The 27,383-nt window shown below is 44.5% G+C and overlaps 1 protein-coding gene across 1 annotated transcript in view; it reads left to right on the top strand.

Moving 5' to 3' along the window:
* LOC127665052 (N-acetyllactosaminide beta-1,6-N-acetylglucosaminyl-transferase-like) overlaps positions 1-26,090 on the top strand; it is a 41,524-nt gene extending 15,434 nt beyond the window's left edge. The window contains 2 exon segments of the mRNA XM_052157431.1: positions 18,703-18,795; positions 23,423-26,090. Of these exon segments, the coding sequence (XP_052013391.1) occupies positions 18,703-18,795; positions 23,423-23,613 (284 nt within the window). The 3' untranslated portion in view covers positions 23,614-26,090.
* The last annotated feature ends 1,293 nt before the right edge of the window (positions 26,091-27,383 follow it).

Here is a 27,383-nt window from a genome sequence, read left to right as displayed (position 1 = left end):
TCAACCATTTGGGATAGTATGCTAAAACATTTGGATCTGTTAAAGTTGGTATACCTTCATTAGCTTCATAATTTAGTGTTGGTGTTTCCTAATAAATAGGGAATCCAGGAGCTTCATGGAAAGAGTTTCAAAAAACTGTATTCCACATTGATCCCAGACACATGGCCATTATTAAGATCCCTTTCAACCAATTCGATCAGTCAAGAGCACCCTAATATCATAGGACATCATAGCGTCTCAATAAGGCGTCTTATCAAAACTTATAGGCTCATTAATTTTGTTTTTGTTGTTTTCCTATCGGGCAAATATCTTAGTGGTTGCTCTTGGGTTGACGCTCAGAGTCCCCAATGTGCTGCAATCACTGCAGCTCAGAGAAAACCCCCAGGGTTATAAGTATGACGTAAGGGCTTATCAAGTCCTGGCCAGCAGAGAAAGAAACAAAGGCAACAGCCAGATGAACAGCATTTCTGAAGAGGCTCATAGTTTGTTTTATAGACATATGTAAATATTGGATTCCTGAGCCTTCTGCAACTTCCTACTATAGTGCTGTTCTAGGGTATTCGCCAGAGAAGACTGCTCAGACATGGGCTTCAGCCTATAGAAAGTCTCCATTAGCCGACGGCTGCTGTACTGTGTAGCACTGAGCTCCCAGTGTAGCACTGAGACTTTCTCAGGATGCGCTTATAAACACAAAAGCCATGTTCTGGGTTGACATACTTCAGGGGACAAGAGCAGTTAGCCAGAAGCAGAGCTACAGAAGCCAAAAAGTAAGGTTGGGACATTTATTTAGAGGCTTTCCCAGAACTATGGGAGAGGTCTTTGTTTTCATTTTGTCTGGTGGTGCTGTCTATATGCTGTTTGACGGCCTGAATGGTAGGCACTTCAATCATGGAGTCAGTTGTGTTAAGTCTGGGGCTCTGTTACAGATTTATGTATGGAAACTGTATACATCAGCATTGAACAGATCATGAATTGGCTGCTCGTTTGGTGCTGCATCTCAGCTCTGGCTGCTTCTGTAGCCTTGCTCTCCAGTTCCCCTACCTCTGCTTCGGAAGTGCTGGGATGAGATTACTACTGACTAGGGTTGTGCTGCCACACTCAGTTGAACGCGGTGCTGGGGACTGAACCTAGGGCTGTATATGTGGTGAGCATCCACTCTCCCAACTGAGCTACATCCCCAACCTCAGCTCCTCCTGGTTTTAAACTGCCCCTTGTCTGTTTAGCTCACAGGAGAAACCACATTCTCAGTACTTCTGGGACCCTTGAAGGTTCCCTTCCAGTCACTTCCCACTGTCCAATGACTAGTCCAATCCTATACATTAGATGTCTGGTCTTGTGTGGGTTTTTTGTTTGTTTGTTTTGTTTTATTGAGTATCTTCTTCATTTACATTGCCAATGGTAAGACCTTTCCCAATTTCCCTCCTCCCACCCCCTGCCTCCATGTATATGCCCCTCTACCTGACAGTCCCACCTCCCCCTAACTCCCCCCCATCCGTTTCCCTTTGTTGTGGCCTCTATTGAGCCTTTACTTGACCAAAGACCACTCTTCCCACTGATGCCCAACAAGGCCTTCCTCTGCCACATTTTTGGCTGGAACTATGTGTACCCCTTGGTTGATGGTTCAGTCCCTGGGAGTCTTGGGGTATCTGTCCAAAGTCATTGTTCTTCCCATGGGGCTGTAAACCCCTTCAGCTCCTCCGGACCACCCTTCAGATCCTCCACTGGGGACCCCAAGCTCAGTCCAATAGTTGGTTGCTAGTTTCTGCCTCTGTATTTGTAAGGCTCTGGCAGGGCCCCTCTGGAGACAGCCATGACATGCTCCTTTTGGTACATGCTTCTCATCATAGTGTTGGGGTTTGGTGACTGTTTATAGAATGAATCCCCAGGTAGGGCACTTGGTGGGTGGCCTTTACTTCAGACTCTGTTCCCCACATTGCCTCCCTTGTTGCTCCTGTGAGTATTTTGTTCCCTTTCTCAGAGGAACCATAGCACCCTCACTTAAGTCCACCTTCTTCTTGAGCTTCCTATGCTGGGTGAATTGTTACTTGTTTATGTTGAGCTTTTGGACTAGCATCTGCTTATCAGTGAGTGCATACCATGTACGTTCTTTTGTGACTGGGTTACCTCACTCAGTATGACACTTTCTAGTTCCATCCATTTGCCTAAGAATTTCATGAATTTGTTGTTTTTAATAGCTGAATAGTACTAGATAATAGCTGAATAGTACTATATATATATACCACAGTTTCTGTATCCATTCCTCTGTTGAGGGACATCTGGGTTCTTTCCAGCTTCTGACTATTATAAATAAGGCAGCTATGAACATAGTGGAGCATGTGACCTTATTACATGTAGGAGCACTTTCTGGGTATATGCCCAGGAGTGGTATAGCTGGGTCCACAGGTAGTACTATGTCTGATTTGTGGTATAGCTGGGTCCACAGGTAGTACTGTGTCTGATTTTCTGAGGAATCACCAAACTGATTTCCAGAGTGGTTTTACCAGCTTGCAATTCCACCAACAATGGAGGAGTGCTCCTCTTTCCCCACATCCTCTCCAGCATCTGCTGCCCCTGAGTTTTTCATCTTAGCCATTCTGTCTGGTGTAAGGTGGAATCTCAGTGTTTTGATTTGCATTTTCCTGATAACTAAGGCTGCTGGAAAACTTCTTTTAAACATCACTCATCTTTATGTGTGATGTGTCTGTACCCCTCTGCACCGCATTGGTGCAGTGCCCTCAGAGGCTAAAGGAGGGCTTGGGATCCCCTGGAACTGGAGTTACCGGTAGTTGTAAGCTGCCATGTGGGTGCTGGGAGCTGAATCCAGTGCTCACAAATGCTGAGCCATCTCCCCAGCCCTCTCGCTGTATAACTTGTAATTGAAGTGTAGACGTTTATATCCAGATGTTTGGGTTGGATGGAAGTTTGAGGGAGAAGCAATAGGCATGGATTTCCTCACTGCTGCATGCTTCCTGGAGATTGGGCATTGGGCACCCATGTATCCCAGGCCCAGGGCAAACCTTTCTGTCATGTTTCTTCTCCTTTTAAGTTTGCTTACACAACAGTACAAATAGAACCACACTGGTGTTTTGCAGAAAAGGCTGGGCTTGTTATAGACAGAGACTTCGTTCCCAGAATGAGCAACCTATATATATCTCAGTTTGTGCGATAGCAAGTTCACCACTGACCTTCAACAACTTTTGACCAGAGCTGGACTGAACATCAGGGTTAAAATTAGACAGCCACCCCATGTGTATGAGTTTTATTTGACTGTGTGTATATGGACCAGGGCGGGAGCAGGGGGCAGTAGTTACAAGTGGTGGATGAATTCTTGAGTCACTGCCAACTAATGAGGCAGGAGAGATGGCTCAGTGGTTAAGAGCACTGGCTGCTCCTCCTAGAGGATCCAGGTTCAATTCCCAACATACACATGGCAGCTCACAACTATGTATAATTCTAGTTTCAGCGGCCCCAGCACCCTCAACACAGACAGGCAGGCAGGCAGGCAGGCAGGCAGACAGACAGACAGACAGACATGCAGGGAAAACACTAATGCACAGGAAATAAAAATTAAATAAAAATGTTTAAAAATTAAACAAAACCTGTTAACGTCAGTAAGGGATTTACCCCTGCCAGTGATGCACACAGCACCAGCCAAGCTGTTCTGATGACATCAGGAGAGCAGAGCCCTGCTGAAGGAGGGAAATCAACACTGCATTTTTAATTGACAGTTACATATAACCTGGTGACTGCCACAGGAATTGAGAAACACCCAATCTAAGCTAGATATAAACACTTAAGCTGTATCTAAAGACAGTAGCTGCAGAGAAATGTTACCCAGCAGAATCTATCGGGTTTCCAGAACCCAGTCAGATTTATGTTCTAAGGAAATAAAAGAAATAGTTGTTGGTTTTTTTGGTTTTTTGTTTGTTTGTTTGTTTTTGAAGGTTTTTTTCTGGGAGGGTGTTGACGAGGCAGGGAATGGGGAAGCTCATAAGCCCAGCAACAGTGCTAAATGTATATGAGAAATTAACTCGGGGTTAAAGAAACCCAACAAGCATTTCTCACATTAAAGAAGACTTGCCAGTTGGATACTGTAGCACACACCTTTAATTCCAGCTCCCGGGAGACACTGGCAGGTTGATCTCTGTGAGTTCAAAGCCAGCCTGGTCTACAGAGTGAGTTCTAGGATAGCCAGGGCTCAGCCTCCTACTCTCTCAGTAACTGTCACTCAAGTGACACTGAAAAGCAGAAAAAGACAGAGAGACCCTGTCTCAAACCCCTCCACTAAAGGTGACTTTTTATCTATGTTCAGTGTAGACTAATTAGCTAGTTAATAGTCCTGAGGTTGGGAGTGTAGAGCAGTGGTAAAATATGTGCAAGCATATACAAGGCCCTGGGTTCAATCACACACACACACACACACACACACGTTTATATATATATAAAACAGAAAGAAATCTTACGTTCTGAGCTAAAAGCGACATAGGAGTATTTATTTGCGCAGAAATATGTACTTCATCATCTAGAAAGCCACACTAGAGACCTAGTGTGGGGGTGAAGTTTAGAAAAACGTCAGCATCTGCAGATGCAGCCTCAGTGTGACGGCAGTGAGGGTGATAAGATGTCATGGCCTGTTCTGGGCCCTCACAGCTGCCTTTCAGTTCTGTAATAAAGGAAAATCTAGGGGAGAAATACAGAACTGGAAATGACCGTACAGAAAGAAAAGACTCTTACAGAAAGAAAGTTGCTCTCAGAGGCTACCCATGACTCGCTCTGGGTCCCGTGATGAGTTAAGAGAAAAGTTGGAAATACATTCAGAATGGCTATCTCGTATGTGATAAGGCCCGGTGTTTGTTTCTCCACTCTTTTTAGGTGTTTGACCATGTAGTTATCAGAGTTATGGGAAAATTAAAAAATCTAGCTTGTGGAGAGAAAGGTGTCTCCTATCACTGGAAGCGAGTGAGTGGGCCAAAGCTGAATGTTGGAGTTTGTATGTTTAAAAATTGAATCCCTGTCTCAACAGTGTTGAGAGGAGGGACCTCTGAGAGGTGACTAGGTAAGGGCTCTGGGCACTCAGGCCGATGAATGCCTTCCCTGCAGTCTGTGGCACTTGTCACAGAGGCTGGAGACAAGACAGGAAACAAGGACTTTCTGAAGCGCCTGTTGATTTTCCAGGAAAGACACTTGGACTCAGTTCCCCAGGAATGTTCCCACCTCAAATTTTGAGTTTGGATCATATTTGTAGCAGTCATCATTTTCCTCTCTACCTAAACATTTTTATTGATTCTCACTCATATCCTATTATCTGCTGTCTTTTTAAATTATGTCTAGTTATTTAAAAGAAAATTTAACTTTCAATATATATTGATAATATTCTTCCTTTCCCTCAAGTCTTTCCAGATCCTTTCCCCTTCTACCTACCAAACTTTAAGTTCTTTCTCAAAAACAAAAACCCAATACAACAAAACCGAGAGAACAAAATAAAACCCCTCCCCTCAAACAAACAAACAAAACCCCCCAAAAACCCACCAAACTGTAACCAAATAAAACACACTCTATTCCCTTACTCTATACCTAACCTCTGGAGTCCTGTGGCTTGTAGCTTAGTTATTGACTTAACAACTAATATCCACATAGAAGTGAACACATAACCAGATTTCTCTTTCTGGGTTTGGGGTATCTCACTCAGGATTATTTTTGTCTAGTTCCATAATCCCTTTGCCTGGATGATGTCATTTCCTTTAACTGCTGAGTAATACGCCATTGTATAAATGAACCACATTTACTCTGCCCGTTCTTCTGTTGAAAGACATCAAGATTGTTTCCAGTTTCAGTTTCTTATGAGTAGAGGCTGTTTCTAATTTCAGGCTTTTAGTGTTGCAATCATAAAAAGAGAAATAGGCTAGAGAATATGTTCTACGGTGGTGTAGGGGAAGGGGGTGCCTCAGCGGGCCCATGCTGAGGCATCCCTTCCCCCTGAGGGACCAGACACGTGGCAGTATAGTATAGAATAGAGTATATTTAGGGCATGGGGAGGAGAGTTAAGGGGGTAGTAGAGGCAGAGAAAGGCAGAGAGAAGGAGAGAGTAGACAGGCAGAGGCCGGCCATGACCACGTGAAGATAGGGGTGAGGGGAGGAGAGGGGCAAGAGAGAAGCTGAGAGTGACAGAAGAGGGCAGTAAGAGAGCGAGGAGGGGCTGAGTATCCCTTTTTAGATAGGCCAGGCATACCTGGCTGTTGTTGCCAGGTAACTGCGGGGTGGAGCTTGGACAGAATTCTAACAATTATGAGTCGAGCAACAGTGAACAGGGTTGAACAAGCGTCTCTGGCGGGATGAAGCATCCTTTGGATATGTGCCCAACCGTGGTATAGCTGGATCTTGAGGTGGATCAATTCCCAACTTCCTGCGGAACCACCGCCCTGATTTCCATAGTGGCTGTACAAATTTGCTCTCCCACTAGCAATGTATGAGTGTTTCTTACTCCACATCCTTACCAGCATGAGCCGTCGCTTGGGGCTTTGATCTTCGCCATTCTAACAGGTGTAAGATGAAATCTCAGTGATATCTTGATTTGCATTTCTCTGATGGCCAAGGATGTTCAACATTTCTTTAAGTGTTTCTCAGCCATTTGACTTCTCTTGAGAATTCTCTGTTTGGATCTGTACCTCATTTTTTTAAGCTAGGTTATTTATTTCTTGATATTTAGTTTCTTGAATTCTTTATATGTTTTGGACATTAGCCCTTTCTTGGATGTGTAGTTGGTCAAAATCTTGACCCATTGTGTCTGGCTGCTGCTTGGTCAGAATGACAGTGCCCTTTGTCATGCAGAAGTTTTTCAGTTTCATGAGGTCCGAATGTTAATTGTTGATCTTAGTGCCTGTGTTCACGGGGTTCTGTTCAGAAAATCGTTTCCTGTACCAGTGAGTTCAAGGCTATTCCCCATTTTCTTTCTTTCTTTCTTTCTTTCTTTCTTTCTTTCTTTCTTTCTTTCTTTCTTTCTTTCTTTCTTTCTTTCTGTCTGTCTGTCTGTCTGTCTGTCTGTCTTCCTTCCTTCCTTCCTTTCATTCCTTTCATTCCTTCTTTCTTTTTGGGGGGGGGGGGCGGGGGTTTAGAGACAGGGTTTCTCTGTGTAGCCCTGGCTGTCCTGAACTCACTTTGTAGACCAGGCTGGCCTCAAACTAAGAAATCCGCCTGTCTCTGCCTCCCAAGTGCTGGGATTAAAGGAATGCGCCACCACTGCCTGACTCCACTTTCTTTTCTATCAGGTTCAATGTGGTTTTATATTGAGGTCTTTGATCCATTTGGAGTTGAAATTTATGCAGGGTGATAAGTATGAGTTTATTTGGATTCTTATTCATGCAGGCATCCAGTTTGACTAGAACAATTTTTGTTTTAGATACTGTCTTATTTCCTGTGTGTATTTCTGGCCTCCTTATCAGAAATCAGGCGTCCAAAGGCGTGCAGATTTATATCCGAGTCTTCAGTTTGATTCCACTGATGAATGTGCCTGGTTTTGTGCCAATACAATGCCGGTTTCATTACTAAAGTTTGGTAGTACAGCTTGAAATCAGGGATAGTGATACCTTCAGCAATTCTTTCATTATTCTGGATTTTTTCTGCTATTCTGGTTTGTGTTTCTATATGAATCTGAAAACTGTCTTCTCAAGATCTGTGAGAAATTGTGTTGGAATTTCATTAGGGATTGCATTGAATCTTTATAGATTACATCTGTAGCAATGGGTGGCCATTTTTACTGTGTTAATCCATGAGCATGAGAGATCTTTGTGTCTTCTTTAATCTTACAGTTTCTGTCTTCAGTGACTTGCTGTTTTTTTTCATACAAGTCTTTCACTTGCTTGGTTAGAGTTATCCCAAGATATATTATTATTTGAGGCTACTGTGAAAGGTATTTCTCTGATTTCTCTCTCTCGGTCTGTTTGCCATTTGTGTATAGGAGCGCTGCTGATTTCTGTGAGTTAATTTTGTATACAGCTACTTTGCTGAGGGTGTTTATCAACGGTAGGAATTTCCCAGTGGAATTTTTAGGATCACTTATGTGCAATTTCATATCATCTCCAAATAAAGATACTTTGCCTTCTTCCTTTCCAATTTGTACTGCCTGATCTCCTTCAGTTGTCTTAATGCTCTAGCTGTGAATTGTACTGTATTGAATAGGTGTGGAGAAAGAGTAGACAACCTTGTCTTGTTCCAGATTTTAAGTGAAATTACTTTGAGCTTTTCTCCATTTAAATTGATGTTGGCAATGGCTTCCTGTAAAGGGCCTTTATTATGCTGAGGGATGCCCCTTGTGTCTCTAATATCTCCAGGACTTTTATAATGAATGGGTGTTGGGATTTTGTCATGGGTCTTTCCTGCATATAATGAGGTACCTTTCAGTTTGTTTATATGGTGGGTTCTATTTAGTGATTTATTATTTGTTGGCATTAGGTTTTGTAGTCTTAGGTGTACTTTCTTTGTATATATGCATTTTCACTTTGGTCTGTTAATACTTTCGCGAATCATTTTAGTCCACGCTTATTATCAGGGTCCTGTGTTTCACAAACCATAGAGTAGTCACTGTAAAAGGAAAAAAGTAGATTCCCAAGGCAAACAGAGGCTAGCTAATTTAGGGAAACTAAAAAAAATAAACAGCTGCTTCTTTGAACTTTACCTTTTAAATCCCTGAGACTTGAAAATAAAGCTTCAAAGATATGATTTAAAAAAAACTAAAATAAACTTCTTACTGAGGCTCAATACTTGGTGTTGGGAAGCATTGGGTAAATTGGAATATAGACACAGCTGGGTGTCTGTCTGCCCTTGAAGTCAGGGAAAATGGACCATGAAGAACTAGGGGTCATCCAGATGTGGCAAATGCCTATAATCCCAGCCCTCAGGCGGCTGGTACAGGAGGGTCCTTCAAATTTTGAGGACAGATTGGGTTTCATGGTGAGGCTTAACCCCACGCAAATCAACCAACCAGCCAATTGGTTCCAAGGTGGACCCTTCTTTTAATCTCAGCGCTGGAGTGGCAGAGACCAGAGGATACTGGTCTCACCAGCCAGTCAGCCTAGTGTAACGGGCGAGCTCCAGGCCTTAGAGAGAGAGCTTGTCTGAAAGGAAGTGGTGATATTCTTGGGGGGTGGCACACCAGGATTTCCTCTGGCTGCCAGAGGCACACGGGCACACACACACACACACACACACACACACACACACATGATTTTTAAATAGCAATGGCCGAGTGAAAAAGAGAAAGGAAAAGGGAAAGAAGATGACTGCTCCTGGGTAGGGTGGAGGAGAAAGTTTATCATAAATATATGGGAGAGTATATATAGCCAGAGGCGGGGACCTCTGGGAGAGTCCAGAGTGGGCGCTACCTTGAGGTGGGTCCTGTAGAGAGAGGGAAACCAGATGCCGCAGCTAGGAGGCCCAACTTCCTGATAACCAAGAGAGCAGATAACCAAATTAAGTCCTGGGCTGAAGAGTGTAGGGTGGGGGCTGGGATGTGCCAGCTGGAGGGCCCTGTAACCCGTACCTACTGAGGGATGCTGGGAGACCTAGCTGCAGGTGTCCGCTTTGATATGTTAAATAGCACCTCTGCCTTTAATGCAGGGTTTAAAATCTAGCAGTGGGTGGTCCTAATCCAGATCCCCTCCCCCCAAGTTGGAGCTCTGGCCTTGTTTGTGACAGGGTCTCTGCGTGTACAGAGCCAAGGCGTCCCGGAACCCGCAAACCCGGCGTCCCGGAACCGGCAAACCCGCTGCCTCTGCGTCTTCTGTGCCACACCACAAGGCGGGTAGATATTGGGATCGGTATTTGAATCTTAGAGTTCTGCAGATGCTTACTCGTGTGTGTAAGAAGCAAGGTGCAGCGATTCAAACCTAAAAGAAAGGGGCTGCAGAATCGAGAGCATGCCAGATCTCTCTGGCTCCCTCCGGTACCGACGACCATGCGCACATTACCCGCCCCCACCCACATAATTAAAAATAAAAAAAAATAAAAATAAAATTTAAAACCCTTAAAAATAGAACTTCCATTCAGTCCTCACCAACTGCAGCTGCTGCCTGCTATTAAAGGTCAGGTAAGAGTTTGCTGGGATGGGGGGGGGGGGGAACTTTAGTGTCTGGAAAAGTTAAGATAATGTGAGTTCTTCCGATGAGCGTTGCCAGAGTTGAGGGTGGGAGTGGGGGTGTTAAGAAGGCATTTCACTAGTGTGACCTGACTTCTCCACATGCCAGACAGCCCTACCCCTGCCCTACTCCACGCCAAAAGTGCTGCCTCTGGTAACCTATGTGATTTTGTTTTTGAGGAAAGGCCTTGAAATCCTGTCTCTAAAAACAAGGTGGGTGGTGCCTGAGGAACCACACCTGAGGTTTCCTACCACTGGCTAAAGACTGTGTGTGTGTGTGTGTGTGTGTGTGTGTGTGTGTGTGTGACCTTCTAGATAGTTGTAAGCACCAAGAATGCCCATGTATGCTTTCTCTACCGGCATCTACTCTAGAATATAGGAAACATGCAAGAAAGCATTTAGATGTTTTATTTTCAGTTTTTATCTTGAAAGAAAATGAATGTCCTGGGCTGAGCCGGAGCACAGGTGGTAGATGGCTGTTGAGCGCACACAAAACCTTGGGTCCATTCCATTGCGAATTCCCACCCCACGCCACCCCAAACCACATTCTCTCACCCATCCCACATACACACTCCTGATTTACCGGCATCCATTTTCTGGGTTCTAGTTTATACAGATTAGTAACAAAATGGGGGGAGGTGCCTATAACATATTAGAACATTTCTAAAACCATGTAGGTTCTAAAAACTCTGGAGAAGAGTCCATCTGTGGGCAGTTAAATATCAGATGAATGCAAGGGTGCTCCACCCTAACCGAAAAGCTGCAGAACGCACCCACAGCAACCAAAACAGGGCCTCATGGGGTGGGCCAGATGCTAACTGGCCAGATTTATAATCTGGGTTACTTGATACCACATTGTCCTGTTATTAACGTTCAGCTTGTTTATTATTAAAGATCTACAGCAAATGAACCTTTTCTATATTTTTCTTTTGTTAAATTATTAGCCATAGTACATTATATCAGTTATTAGGGTTTTTTGTTTTTTGTTGTTTTGTTTTTTGTTTTATTTTTTTTGGTTTTTTTTGAGACAGGGTTTCTCTGTATAGCTCCGGCTGTCCTGGAACTCACTCTGTAGACCAGGCTGGCCTCGAACTCAGAAATCCGCCTGCCTCTGCCTCCCAAGTGCTGGGATTAAAGGCGTGCGCCACCTATTAGGCGCCACCTAAAGGCGTCAGTTATTAGTTATAATCACAGGCACAATTACTCAATCAATGATTCAGGCATAGATTAATAGACTTTGTTATTAAGCTGTTTGTAATGTCACAGAAATTTCCCACAATAAGGCAAACTGCAATTTCCATGAGTAACAGGGTTTTTTTTTTTTTTTGCAAGATTTACTTTTATTTTATGCCCATTAGTGCTTTACCTGCATATATGTCTGTAGCAGGAGTGTGCCAGATCCTTGCCTTACATTTTACATGCAAGAGTATATGCACAGTTTATTAACATCATACAACTCGTTACTGTGGGTTACTCGGTTACTGTGTGTGGGTTGCTTTGTTTTTTTGTTTTTGTTTTCCGTTTTATATAATGAAGAGCGATATGGAGCCTCATGTGACCTTTGGCAATATTTGTGGAGATGTTTAACACATTGGGATTGGAGGATAACTACTGGACAGTGGACAGAGCTGTTGATAAATTTCCTATAGTATACAAGACATCCCACACTAGAGAATCACAGCTAGGTTGTTGTGGTTTGAATGTAAAATGTCTTCCAGGGGCTCGTGCCTTGAAACCAGCTGATAGCTGCTGTCTGTCGCTGTTTGAGACGACTGTAGAACATTTAGGAGATGGATGCTTGACAGAGGAAGTACATCTTCCTGGGGGTGGGCTTTGAAGTTTTATAGCTTGTGCCCATTAGACATCGTCCTGTTCCTGTCTCCTACCACAAGGGATTCCATTCTCTTGGAAAAAGCCAAAATAATTTTTTTCTCTTAAGTTGTTTTTGTCCTTGTGAAGGAAAAGAAACATACATGAGTCCTGAGATTTTAATAGTATTATTATGTCAAATGTTTATGCTAATTAGTTGCTAAACACAGTACATGTATTATCTTTATATCTGTTTTCCTTTTTGTTGTTGTTTTGGTTCATTTGTTTGTTTGTTTGTTTGGTTGGTTGGTTGGTTTGGTTTGTATGTTTTGTTTTGTTTTGTTTTGTTTTGTTTTGTTTTGTTTTGTTTGAGACAGGGTTTCTCCCTGTGGTCTTGGCTGTTCTGGAACTCACTATGTAGACCAGGCTAGCCTTGAACCCAGAGATCCGCCTGCCCCTGCCTCCGGTGCATTTACTCGTCTTTCACTAGTCACTTCTCTGCCTCCATTGCATTTGCAAATTCAACCAACTATTATGAAGACCAAAATTACTAAGAACAAAATAAGCATGTCTCCATGGAGCATGTGCAAACCCGTACTCCCTAAACCGCACGGGGCGAGAACTAAACAGCATGGGGCGAGAACTATGGACTCGGTGTCACATACCGTTAACATTCTGTGATCCAAAGACACAGATTGTTTCAGAAGGTCCCTGGTTTTACTAGAACCTGAGTTTGAACATCCGTAATAAGCTTGGCTCCCCCCCTCCTCCCCTCCCCCCTCCTCCATTCACTGCCAGTTAAATCATGGTCACTGGAAAGCAGAAAAAGTCAATGCTAGCCACAATCGGAAAGACAAAGATACCCCTCTACCCCACCCCCAAGTCCATCTTCCCCATCCTGGTATGAGGTTTAGGTTGAAGTAGAAAGTCAGAAATATACAAAGCTAAGCAGATGCTAAGCAGGCCCTGGTTGGCTTGGTGTACATCATTGTCTCTGCTCTGGGTCCTCCTGCAAGGCTGTCTGAGAAATTGCCATTTTGGGAGACAAGTTCTCCCTCTGGCTGGCACCAGGCTTCCGCCAGCTTGAAATTCCTGGGGAAATTCCAATTCCTTCGGAACCATAGTGGGAAGGACAAAAGGATATCTTTAAAATATCTTCCTTAGGTTGGCAGTAATCCCAGCAGAAGCAGGCGGATTTCTGTGAGTTTGAGGACAGTCTGGTCTACAGAGAGTTCCAGAACAGCCAGGACTGTACATAGTTAGAGAGACCCTGTCTGGAAAAAACAAAGCAAAACAAGACAAAACCAAAACTGACTATCTTTCCTGCCAGGCCAGGAAGATGTGGGCAGACCCTGCACAGTGTTTATGAAGAATCTGAACATCTTCAGATTTTGGTATCCAGAGAAGGCATGTAGAGGGAGATCCTCGATCCAACCCCCCAAGGATATGTAGAGATGACTGTCCTGACATAGTCCTGCCAGGATTTGTCACACCTCAGCTTCATGGGAGTAAATTAGCTGTTTAAAGTCAAACTTGAAATCCCGACTTCAGAATTGTGTTTGTCAGTCTAGGTAACAATGTCACAGTCACCAGCCTCCCGTACACATCTCAATCTTCCAAAAATTACTGTATTTTATTTTGCAGGAGTTGGTTTGAAAGGACCAAAGCAGGGGGCAAGTGGTAACTTTTCCTACTTGTTAGCCAGGAACATTCTAGAATTGTCTCGCTGTCTGTCCAGCACCATCGTTAAACTGTGAGAAATCTCAGTGCTTGATATTTAAATTTCTCATGTGTCCAGTAAGTGGGGGAAAGAGGATATATCTGGGCTTGAATCGAGCAGTTGCTGGAACTTGTTATCACGCACGCGAGTCTCCCCAAATGAGGAGGAAACCGGGGAGATAACGATGAACCTCACAGAAACAAAGCTTGCATTTCAAAGAATCCTATTCGTTTATTTAACCAAGCACAGTTATTCGACCCGGTGAAGACTGAAACCCAAGAAAAACATTCCAGGTTCCTCTCCACACTTTATCTCAAATGTTCTATTTTCAGAAGCCCATGAAGAGCAAAGAAGAGAATTGGAATTTTTTTTTCTCGGTGAAAACATTTGTTCTGATAACACGGACAATCTCCTTTTTCCCTTATCTTGGAAATAATGGGGGAAAAATGCAACTTTGTTAGATTTCTTGTGAATCGAAAATAAACTCGTGCTCCAATCTGCTGTGACTGTCCTCCCGGCCCCTTGGTGATTGACATAATGATCATAGAGGAACAACTGCAACAGAGTTGAAGCCTGCACACTGGGAGAGTAGCGGTTATTTCCCATAGTCTGCAGAAGAGACCTTAGAAATTGTTTTGATTTAGTAACTTTATGGATTATTTTGAGACAACATCTCATATATCCCAGGCTAGCCCCCAGTTCAGTGTGGTAGAGGATGACCTTGAACTTCTGATCCTCTTGCCCCTGTCTCTCCTGAGTGGTGGGATTACCCACATTTGGGCTTTTGCCATCACAGCCTGTTTATCCAGTGCTGAGGATCAAACCCTGAGCTTTGTGTATGCTGGATAAGCACTCTACCACCTGGGCACACCTCCAAGCCCCACCGCAGCAGTTTCTGACCAGAATTGTGTGTGTGTGTGTGTGTGTGTGTGTGTGTGTGTGTGTGTGTGTGTGTGGAGAGAGAGAGAGAGAGAGAGAGAGAGAGAGAGAGAGAAACCTCACCCCTCCCACCCATCCCTATCCCCTGTGGGCTGCATACAGTCTAAACTAGAAAGCACTAATTTCATATCCTTCATTAGTAAGGAGAGTCTAAGATACTAAAAAATACCCAATGATACCGAGCAGAGAACCTGGACTTGGTTCCTAGCACCCGTGTGGCAGCTCACAGCTCCAGTAACTCCAGTCCTAGGGGATCCAATAGCCTCTTCGGGCTCCTAGGACACCAGGCACACACCTTCGAAATACACATACACATAAATTAAAAATTAAGCACGCTCGCACCCAAACACACACACACACACACACACACACGTCCTAACAATGGAGACAAGTTAATTAAGTTGAACAAAGGCCATAGGAGCAGCCCATTGGCTACTGGAGCAGATCTGAGTGCCACAGGATTGAAGGGCAGGGTTAAGCATGCAGCTAGATGAAGGAGGGATGACAGAAAGGTGGGTGGCTGCTCTTGTGGCCTCTCATCTTTCCTCACACTTGGCCATGCAGAGGATTCTGTGATCCTAGGGGGGTGCTGTGTTAGTCCTATTTCAGGAAGTCTGGGTGGGACCCAAAATTCTACATTTCTTGTGTATTTCCAGGCATTGATAACGTTTCATCCAATCCAAGAACCACACTGGAATAGCTAGCTATACACCAGAAGCTACAGCCATTTCTTCCAGACTTCTCTATGTCGAGGAGTTTATGGAAGATGGGCAGAGACAAAGGCTAATTGCTCCCCCTTCTGCTAATAAATAATCATGTTTTATGCACAAATATGAACCACGGATAGTATTTAAACAGACATGTTTGAGGCCTGTCATCAGACTAAGTATTGGAGTTTTGAATTTCACTAGCCAGAGATTAATGGGTATGTGTGTCTACTCAGAAGATCGGCAGTCATTGATTGTAAATGTGCAGATCAGATCTCTAGGATGATGAAAGACATTTCTCAGTTTGTGTGATCAATAGTAATGAGCACGAAAGAGAAAAAAAAGTCTTCTCAGAAATGTGCTTGCTCAAAGGTTAAGAGCTACGCTGTCAGGAAGGTGTCTTTAGTTGTCCAGCATAGTTATTTAATCTAAACAGATTCAAAAACTTGACAAGCAGATTAGCTTGACAGAGTAAAATAAATTGAATTCCCTCCTGGGTTTCCACACTCCCTGGGCAAGTTTTAATATCAATTATTTTCCTTGTAATCTAAGTTATGTAAGAGTATCAAAAACAAAATAAGGAAGCTTCCTTTGCTTCTTTAGGACAGGCAAGCACCACAATAACCTTTGAAGTATTGAAACACAGAGCAATAGTAGGAAGCGGTACCACTGAAGTCTTTTTGCTGAATGCTTTCAACTCTGAGAGACAAAAACCAATTTTTTTTTTTTAAAAAAAAAGATTCTCTCCTGGTAAAGAGTCCCAGGAGTTAAAGATCTACAGTGTTCACAGGAGAGGTTGTGGCAACAGTTCATTTTTATTGGAAGACTTGGTAAGAAGGTCTATTCTAAACCTAAAATCTAGGTTTAGATTGGTCCATAATTAGATGGCTACAAGTAAGAACCAGGTCTGTTTTCTTCTGAAATGCACATTCTTAATGTTTTTGTTTTGTTTTGTTTTGTTTGTTTTGTTTAAGATTAGATGGGTTGGTTTTAAATGTTCAATCCTACTGAATTTCTTTCAAAGTTTGGGTCTGAGACTTTTACCTCTTATCCTTATTGGAAAATGCCATCTTCCTCAGTAGTTAGTTTCCTGTTTGAAGCTATAATAAATTATATTCTAACTGTCCTGGCAGGGGAGAAATAATCTAGAGATCACGTGCCCCTCCCTTCAGCCTCAAGCTTGTTAAAATTCCCCAGGACTTCCTCAGTGGGAGAAGGGGAAAGCTAAGGAGCAGTGGAGGAGGAGTTTGCATCAAGGAAGGGATTTCCCATAGGTCTGACCACCGTACAGAACAGGGCAGAACTGTGCTAGGCAGGGCCACACCAGAGCCAAGGCTGCTGGATTATACACATCTCTTGTCATCTATTCAAACCTAAACCTCACGTGGGCCCCTGATAATGGACGGGGCTTGGGGGTTGGTTCCCCCCAGTGTGGCCACACTGAATAAATTGTTCTCTGCTTTTCACTGTTGCCTATGTCCAGTCATTGGCTGGCATATTAGGGACAGGTAGACAGGCGTAGCATGTTGGAGCTACCAGAGTCCCTTAAACAGTCAGTAAGATTACCATAAAATCAGCATAGAGATTGTCTTGGTGTTCTGGAAATGTTCAGCAGGGACGTAATGCTGAAACCGGGGCACTGGCTGGGCCACGTTCCCATCTGCTTCTGGGCTCCTCCACACCTGCATTCCTCACAGGAAGGAAGGAGGGTCCTTCCCCTACCTTCAAACTACTGTGGTTGACCAACTCTTCTGCCCCACCCCTCCCATGGTTACTACGAGCTGATTTGCCAAGAAGCCCTGAACCCTCCTCACAGGGTACCTAAGAGCGGTTGAAAGTCTGGCTTCTTTGTCTGTCTTTGTTTTGTATTTGCCTCATCATCTCTGCTTACTTCTGTACTTAAAGGGGTGTCTGTCTAAAATCTGAGGATAGGGGCTGGAAAGATGGTTCAGTGGTTAAGAGCCCTGACTGCTCTTCCGAAGGTCCTAAGTTCAAATCCCAGCAACCACATGGGCTCACCACCATCCATAAAGAGATCTGACACCCTGTTGTGGGGTGTCTGAAGGCAGCTACAGAGTACTTACATATAATAAATAAATAAATCTTTAAAAAAAATAAAATCTGAGGATATTGGAACAATCTCAGCTCATCTCCCTCGAGGCTGATGGGGGGAAAATGAGAATAACAGTCACCTGACTGTCAGCTTTTACAGCATCCTGCCCCAGAGCCCCACCCAAAGTGACTGGACATCTCTAGTGATTGTCCTGAACCTGCTCTTGTGCTGAATTCTAGGAACAGCCCAGATCTGTTCATCCCTGACTGAAATCACACCCAAGCAAAAGCAATCATTTCTTGGGAACGGGCTTGGCCCAACAAGCAACTGGGACTTCTTACGGTCACCTTGCACAAACAAAGTGGGGGGGGCGGCGTAATGATCAGCCAAACCAGGCTTTGGCAAAGGCTAGCTCAATCTGCCTGACTCTTGCCTCCAACCCACCCTGGTTCTCCCTCTGTTTAAATTCAAAGCTCACGACAGGACTTCAATGATGAAGCCGGTCGTGGGTTATTGGCTCCATTTCTCTGTGCTCCCCAGTACACATGAACTCTGTTTTCTGCCTTTGCCCACTCACCTTTGATTGGCATACTGAAAAGGCTGAAGTCTAGCCCATCGGAACTCCCACCGATTGGGCCTTTGCACCCATCCAAATAATCCTGCATAGTTCTTTGCCATGTGCTGTAGTGTGCCCACAGGATTCCAGTGTTTCAATGTGTCTGTCTGTGTCTGTGTGTGTGTGTGTGTGTGTGTGTGTGCAAAAGAAACATTATCCTTCCTATCAAAGTATGCTTTATTATCTTGGAATTTCCTAAGAGAGGACTGTTGCATTTTGAGTGCTGATATTTGCATAGCGTCATTACTTCTAAATGATATTCTGTATACATGAAATTATAAATTGTGTTCGTTGTGGCAAAAAAAATGCTTCAGCTCACAAAGTTAAGTATGCCTCATTCCTATTTGTCTTGATAACTATATACACTCTCAGATGTCTTAGAGGTCTGGATTCTAAGAAAACCCACAGCCATTTCCAGTCATGGGTTTTGTATGGTTAAACTGACCCTTCTGCCTTCATGACTTATCCAGAGTTTGTTGACATGACTGGAGGCTGCTGGGATGGCTTGCCTCTGTGTTGCTCAAGTGGGACAGTGTTGCTTCCCCAGACGACATGAGGCAATGTCTGCAAGACATTTTCTGGTTGTCACATCTGAGCAGAGATTGCTATTGCTGTCCAGGGAGACAACAGTTGTCTGGAGAAACACAACGGCCTGGAGAACAGAGAGATGTGGAAACTGAGTGATGGGTTGAGCTCGTGGTTCTTATTGCAATGTTATCCTCGTTGCAGGAGTCCCTGGCGCCATGCCCAATGCATCCTGGACGGGTAACCTCAGAGCTGTGAAGTGGATGGACATGGAAGCTAAACACGGAGGCTGCCACGGTAAGATCTCCAGCTTGGAAGCCATACTGCCTGTGGCTGTTGACCCGAGGACAACCGTAAACTCAATAGACAAGGTTCTCGTTCAGAGAAAATGGTGTATACAGCCTGCTGATCGTTAGAGAAGCCTGAAACTTCAGTGTGACGTCTCTCCTGAAAACGAGTTTTAATATCTTAGACATTCTTAATCTTAAACCTACCAAGAAGAGAGAGAGAGAGAGAGAGAGAGAGAGAGAGAGAGAGAGAGTTAAAATGAACTTTGTTCTTGCTAATTTCTGGTCTCTCATGCCCTTTCCTGACCTTTCCTTCTGGGAATGCAGAGGCTGGGACAGGTGTTGTCACATTCTTGTGACAAAGCAGGCTCATCCTGCCCCTGCAGAATTCTCTTCCTTCCCTCCACACACAGGCCAGGAGTGAGTTGAAGAGCTACAGGGGTTTGTGACCAATCTGGCACATGGTAGGTGACATCAAGGAGAAGGGATTTTTTTTTTCCCTGAACTGATAAGAACTAGAAACCCCAAGTCCTTTTTATCTTTTGTGGCAGAGTGGGGGATGGAATGAGAGAGGGTCTCGTGTGGTTCACTGTCGCCTGGAACTTGCTGTGTAGTCAAGGAAGTCCTTGAAATATGGGTTCTGACATTCCTGTCTAACTGCCAGACTGCAGAAATGTGCCTCATGTTCTGCTAGTAGTGTCTTTTTTTTTTCTTTTGGTTTTTTTGTTTGGTTGGTTTTTTGTTTGTTTGTTTTGTTTTATTTTGAGACAGTTTCTCTGTATAGACTTGGCTGTCCTGGAGCTCACTCTACAAGACCAGGCTGGCCTCAAACTCAGAAATCCGCCTGCCTCTGTCTCTCAAGTGCTGGGTGGGATTAAATGCATGTGCCCGGCCAGTCAGTGTCATTTTTATACACCCTTATAAAGAAGGAATTCCATCAGGTCTGGATACCGTCCACTCTGAGCACAACCCTAGCACATAGTTAGCATGTATACCCATCTGTCTGTGCTGCCCTAACAAAGTAGCCCAGGTTAGACAGCTTATAGAATGGAAATTTCCTTGTTTTTCTCAAGCCTGGAAACACAAGATCAAGCATCACAGACCTGGCTCCTTTTCGGCCTCTCTGCTTTGTGGCTTTTAAATGATGTCTTCTCCCTATGCCCTCGTGTGCCTTTTTACAGTATCCTAATTTCCTCTCTCACAAGATCCCAGTAACACTTAGGCAGTAGTGGCATACGCCATTGATCTTTTGGGGCACAGACAGGTGGATCTCAGTGAGTTCAATGCTAGCCTAGTCTACATAGTCAGTTCCAGGACAGCCAGAGACAACAACAACAACAACAACAACAAAAAGGCAAACCCCCAAGCCTAGTCAGGTTCCCAGTATCTATATATCATCCTCACAGCGTCCTCAAGCCAGCATCCATAAGCTACCTCCCCCTAGCATTCGTATGTCCCCTCTAATCTGCCTCATCTATACCAGTTACCCAGGTGGCATCACTACCTTCCTCCATCAGAGAAGCTACTGTGTCACCAGTGCCTTCAGCCTCTTCTGCCTTTCCCTATGCCCAGGCCGTCCGCAGTTGAGAAGGTGTAAACTGGTCAGCCTTGCATCTCCATAGGGACCTTTATTGATCTCACAATAGGAGCCAAGCTAACTGTACAGGACCTGAGCCACCCAAACCCTCAGAATAATATTTCATCTTTCTTCTTTAAATACCTGCTTTGCCAGTGAATACTGGAAAGTGACACACGGTTATGAGTATATAAAAATGACCCTCCAAACTAATATGCAGAGAGAAGAGAGAGGCAAAATCCAGAGGGGTGGGACGCTGCGTGTCCCTATAGCCGTGACTCAGTAACACAACAAGGAAAAGGTTCTGGAAGGACACGTATATACTTACCCTCTCTTCCACTCTCAAGACTCTTTTGAAGTACCACAAGGAATTGTGATTTCCCTAGGAGGAGAAAATGGCTAAAACCTAGTGCCAGCTGGTGGGAAAACTTATCCTCTAATAGAGGTTTCACAGTCCTGACAGCTTGCCTGACCAGCATGAGACTTTGTTGGAGAGACTGAAGCCCTGACAAAGATGGGTCAGTCCAGGGTGGGACCACACCTTGACTGAGACTGTTTCATACCTCTGGTCACCTCTGTGGTCTTGGGGCAAGTCACTGGATCTATTTGCCCCTCTTCTCAGTGTGGTCCCGTTTAATAGATTTCCCTTTTCTGCTTCTCCTCTTTCTGTGTTTGGCTTGCTAAATAAAGATGGGTTGTTGAACCTGGCTTACTGGGGTGGGGCCTTGGCTCTGACCTTTAATGACCCTCAGAAACACTGCCACGGAGCTCTGGGGACTGTTCCAACTTTCCATCATTCGTGCTCCAACTCATCCCCAGCAGAATCTCTATTCGAACAGACATTTCCCCTTCTACAGTGTTTCCACTACCAAGACTTCTGCATGAACCTATCCTCCTCTCAGCCTTCTCCGCCCCTTCACCCAACAATTACTAACGCAGTGCTGAGATATTTATCAGCCATTGTTCCAGAGGCAGAAGATGCAGAGCAGGCAAAATGGTCTAAAATCCCTGCTTTTCTGGATGGTGTGGTCCAGCCAAAGAGCAGCAAGGCATTGCCTAGAAAGATGGTCAAGAAATAGTAGCTCCTTCCCTTTCATATATGTATAAAATAATGTAAGCAGATAAATATCACATATATCATAAAATATTTATGAGTCATTCATAGTCTTACACATTTGAATATATATTTATGAGACAAAAGTAGATGCATAAATGAAACTACCTTTGTAAAGGTTATCTATAATTAAATTGAATAATACTTATATGTATGTTATCTGTGTGATACATATACCTATGCATGCATTTCTGTGTGTTTACACATGTATGAACACACATGAACACCCATCAATTAGTAATAAATACCAAAACACAAATGAGTGAGGGAAAGGCAGTTGGGTAGGCTGTATTAGTCAGGGTTCTCTAGAGTCACAGAGCTCATGGAATGTCTCTCCATATTGAGGCAATTTATTGTGATGACTTACAGTCTGGAGCCCAGCAATGGGCAGCAGTGAATGGGAAGTCCATGAACCTAGGAGTTGCTCAGTCCCACAAGGCTGGTTGTTTCAGCTGCTCTTCTGTAGGACTAGGTTCCAACAGATGTGCTGGCAAGTAAGTGCAAGCAGGTGAAGAAGAGTGGATCTTCCTTCTTCCAAAATCCCTCTGTATGTCTCCAGCAGAAGGTGTGACCCAGCTTAAAGGTGTGCGCCATCACACTTGGATCTGGGACTTGTTTTGTCCCAGGCTGACCTTAAACTCAGAGATCTCCTTGCCTCAGTTTCCCAAGATTAAAGGTGTGCACTCCCTTGCCTGGACCTAATCTTTTCCTGGCCTCTATGCCTTAAGATCTCCATGCCAAGATCCAGGTCAGAAACTTGTGTCTTCTAGCCTCAAGAGCTGCATCACAGGTTAGCTTTCCAATTCTGGATTGTAGTTCATTCCAGATAGAGTCAAGTTGACAACCAGGAATAGCCATTACATAGGCCTTTCTGAGAACTTGACCTCGAGGTGTCAACTAGCACTGGGCTGTGTGTCTCTGGGAGAGAACGGGGTTACAGGGGGAGTGGGAGCCTCTGGAGACTATGAGGGAGAGCCAGCCCGCTGTGCTTGGGGAGCTCTCGGCAGGGGAGGTAATGTGTCTGAAGGGGTTGATCCCCGGTTAAAGGAGGGAGAGGAAGAGTCTAGAAGAGCAGAGTGGTCCGGGCGGAGAGTCGTAAACACCCGTGGTAGACAGTCTAAGCAGAGTAGACCCTCTCCTTCCCTGTATTAACAGAATCTCCCTGGCTCACACATTACAAGAAGAACCTCCCTTAAGAACAGTCCACACAGTAAGATAGAAAAGCAGCTTGGGCCAAGATGGTGGCTTGAAAATATGGAGGGAAATGATTTGGAGAGGAGAGTTGTGAAGGGAACAAGGACGAGACTTGGGAGGCAGAGGCAGGTGGATTTCTGAGTTCGAGGCCAGCCTGGTCTACAAAGTGAGTTCCAGGACAGCCAGGACATCACAGAGAAACCCTGTCTCAGGAGGAAGAAAAAAGACCTGTGCTATCCTGGCACACGGTGAACATATGTTATCCCAGCACTCGGGAGACTGAGACAATAGGATTGCTAATTCAAGACCAACCTGAGCTACATGCAGAAGCTCTGTCTCAGAGTCCAGCGCTGGCATGCTTCCTGAGTGAGGCTTAGCATGACACACGCCCAAGGGTGAAGGAGACCCACTCCCTCAGAGCTCGGAGAAGAGATAGCACAACCCGGAAGAGCTTCTTTCATCCCTGTGCTTCTAGAGGGGACCTGGAACTCTCCTTTGCGCATGCGCGAACTTCTTTACGCCACTGTTTTCTTCCGCTCTTCCTTGCTCATCTTAAGTGCCTTTGAGCCATTTGTCCTTAAACAGACAAATTTTGTTCTAAACGGCCTTTGCTCCTGGTGGACTAGGGCACCCCAATCTTGTTTCATTGGCGTCTCATCACACCTGATTCGATTTCCGCTGTCTCTAGTCCACCACCCCACGACTTCCAAAGTCAGGTACGATCTAACTGTGTCTCTGCTCTTTCCTTGACAGGTCACTACGTACATGACATTTGCATCTATGGAAACGGAGACTTGCAGTGGCTAATTAATTCGCAAAGCCTGTTTGCTAACAAGTTTGAACTCAACAGATACCCTCTTACTGTGGAATGCCTGGAACTGAGGCTTCGCGAAAGAACGCTCAACCAGAGCGAAATCGCCATACAGCCCAGCTGGTATTTCTGATCGGCAGCAGCTCTGGCCTGGACGGAAATTGAAGATGCAAAGACGAATCTTCTTTTCCAAGAGACTCTTGTCTTGGCTATGCTGAAGGCTTTTTCGAAAAGATGGTTTCAGGAAACCGTCAGGACGCTGCTCTGCTTGCAATGTCCACTGAGCACTGATACATTTGACATTTGACAGGATGGCCATTTATTTGAATGTATTCTTTTCTCACCAATGCCCCCCCCTTACTCCTCCTCCTCTTTTCCATTCTTTTTTAAAAGATAGGTAGGGTCTTGCTATAGATCCCTGGCAAGCCTGCTTCTTGTCAGGTAGCCCAGGATAGCCTTGAACTCTAATCAGTCCTCCCACCTTGGCCTCCTAAGGGCTGCTAATACAAGTGTGGACAACCACACCTGACTCTGACATCTGGCGGTCACTTGACCCTCATCTGCATCTCTGTCTGCTAGGTGGTCGGTGACAAATTCAAATGCATCAGATCTCTGTGCCAGATACTCATATTAGTATATCCTGTTAGAAAGGAGAATGGTGGACAATACTGCCTGAGAAAAAGCAAAACTTATTTGAGAAGGAAGCTCTTTCCAAATTCCCAGCAACTACATTCTCAGGCACACATAGGCACAGAGACAGCTTTCTAAAGAGCTGAGGAACTATCTACCGTTCAGTGTCAGAAGTCTTTGACTGACATTTGGGCAGAGCTAGGCTCCATCTCCAGCACAGGTCTTGTGAACAACGACGTTTTCAGTTTACTTGAGTCTGAAGCTCTGCCGACAGTACAAAGCCATTAACAAGCTACCAACAGCATGTGCCCAAAAGACAGGAGGTGGCTTCAGGAAGAGGACCTCAGGGATGCCGGACATTTCCGTGTTCTATTCCAGAATGTTCTCTTTTTTCCAGAGAACACTGGAACATCCTCACAGGAATGAAGGAATTTTTTCTTTCCCACAGGAAAGGTGCTACTGTGTGGGTCTGGGACCTGTGAATGACTCGCTTCTGGGGTTTCATTTCTATATGAGAGATGGGGACCTGGTTCTGTTGTACACATCTTTAGCTTGCAATGACTGGTGCTGACTGGAGCACCTGGATCCCTAAGAGGTTTTCATGACAGGTGGACCTCTGTGTCAATATTCCTGTTCCCTCATTCATCCATCCATCCATTCATTCATTCATTCATTCATCCATTCATCAGCCTGCATTCAGCAAACGCCTCTTGAGTGCCTGTGATCCTGCAGATACACATGAGGGAGGCAAGACAGACACTTTCTCTACTGTAAAACTCTGGGAAGTAGCTAACAGTCTTTGAGACCCTGCTATAGAGCCTTACAAAATGGCTACGCTTTGCACATACCCTGGCCTGGCTATATTACATCAGGCCTTAGATATCAGCAATGTATTCATTAATAGATTAATCCGGAGACAAGGAGGAAGGAGGAAACAAAAGCTAAAGCCTCTGGTGTCTCCAACCAACTCCTTCTTATATCGTTTTACTCAAAGGTCACACAAACATGCGCGCCTCTCTCGTGGGTTCCATGAGTGCCTGCGTCTTCCAGATGATGTAACAAAAGCCTTAGGATGGTCCGTGATCACCAGGAAGCAAATTCTAAGAATTCAGGTTGTCTTTCTGATTCTCTCATTTCTTAGGGATATGGGGAGAAGATAAAATAAAGCCATGCTCAGTATCTCCTGAGAAGGTGGAGTTTAAGAATGGTCTCAGTGTTATTAATGAGGAAAGGTTCTGCCATTCAGAAAAACATGAGGTCAGGACTCAGTGGGTGGGGGTGCTTGCCGCCAAGCCTGACGACCTGAGTTCAATTCCTGGGTCCCACGTGATGGAGGAAGAGAGTCCACAGCCACGAGGAACTCTCCAACCTCCACATGCGTGTCCTTGCACCTGGGTACCACCCCCACCATATACACACACATGTAGTTTTTAAAATGTGATTTTCTTTACTAGTGCTTTTGCATTTAGAAATATTTATTTATTCTAATGGGAACCAAAACCCCACTTGCTTTAAATGACATCACTTACCACAGTTTCATTCTTGTGCTGTAATTGTACTTACTGAATGTTACTCATCTTTAAAGGGAATCTCTTCATGTAAAACCTCCTTGTCTCTTCTACTGAAAAATAAAATGGGCTTGTATTGGGTTATAAAGGGTTGAGAGGTAGGAAGCGCTTGGTCAAGGCGAAGTCTGAAACCAGTCTCTTTTTGATTTGTTATTTGGATGAGAGCACCTGAAGACTGACGTTTTACACTGGATCGAGATCTCATGGAAAATGAGACATTCTTTTTCTGGAGAAGTTTACATGCCCACTGTTGGTCACCTCTTTACTGTAAATACTATTAGGAAGACAGTAGTATTTGCACTAGTGAGCTATCAGGGATTGTACATGTATCTACTGTGCCCACGTTGGTTTCTCGGATGTCTTCTGTTTTTGTTTCTTTGGAAATAAATTAATATATTGTTTTCCACCTTCAGGAATAGTAGATATTTATTTGATACCTGGTTAATATGCACTGCAGCCCCCAGCTTTTAAAAGGACAAAAGAAATACATTTATACGTGTATAGCTGTCTAAAATCATCTCTCCAAGAATAAACATAATTGACCTTTCCGATTGTGGGATAAGGGGAGAGCGACTGAGTGTAACGAGATGAAATAGAAAATTGGTAATTGGTTTTGGTTTTATTTATACATTTATGTGTGCATGCAAACAAGCGTGTGTGTGTGTGTGTGTGTGTATGTGTGGTGTGTATTATGTAAACTGCCTTTCATGGAGCTTTGAGCTTGCTATTTGGGCTGGACGGTCCGCCTCATGAACCCCCAGGAACCACCCATCTCTACTTCCCCTTAGCATTAGGGTTATAGGCATGCACCCCTCCCTTCTCCAGCTTTTTTTTTTTTAAGCAATACTTCTTTTTGGGTTTTTGTTGTTGTTGTTGTTGTTTTTGTTTGTTTGTTTGTTTGTTTTTGAGACAGGGTTTCTCTGTATAGCCCTGGCTGTCCTGGAACTCACTCTGTAGACCAGGCTGGCCTCGAACTCAGAAATCCGCTTGCCTCTGCCTCCCAGAGTGCTGGGACTACAGGCGTGTGCCACCACCGCCCGGCTCTTCTCCAGCTTCTACATGCATTCTGGGAATCCAAACTCAGGGACTCATGTTTGCAGAACAAGTATTTTACCAGGCATAAGTTATTGTAGAATTTCCTACTGTGTTAGTCTGTTGGTCACTCGGATCAAAAGCTCAGGGGAAGCAGCTGAATGGTAGAAGGGTTTGTTTAAGGTCACGGTCCCTGGAGATGTCAGTCTAGCATGACAGCATCAGGGAGACAGGAGAGGGGTTCAGGAGGGAGGCAGAGCAAGATGCAGATCCTAACAACACACTCCCAGCAACCTCCTTCGTCCAAGGAGTTCCTGCTTCCTATGCATAAAGCTGTGCATCAATTGTGCTTCTGACTTCCTGCAAAGACAACTGCTTCCTGCTTGCTAGGCACTGAGCTGTAGACAGACAAAATCCTGCTTCACAGAACCTATCACCAGTGAGTTAGTGATTTTTCAGGAGCAGTTTGCATCCGGTTGCCTAGCAACAGGGTGTGAATGATACCAAGTCATCTACCTTTGATATCTGTCACATGTCAAGTGTGATTGCTCGTAGTACCATGAAAATTTTCAAAATGGCAGGTCCTTTCTATTCTAGAGGAGAGAGAGAGAGAGACTGAAATAGGTTGGTGAAGAAGCTTTGACAGTGCTACAACGCCACAAGAACGGTGTGG

This window comes from Apodemus sylvaticus, chromosome 14, assembly GCF_947179515.1.
Source record: "Apodemus sylvaticus chromosome 14, mApoSyl1.1, whole genome shotgun sequence".
Taxonomy (NCBI): Eukaryota; Metazoa; Chordata; class Mammalia; order Rodentia; family Muridae; genus Apodemus; species Apodemus sylvaticus.
This window is presented reverse-complemented; position numbering and strand designations above follow the sequence as displayed.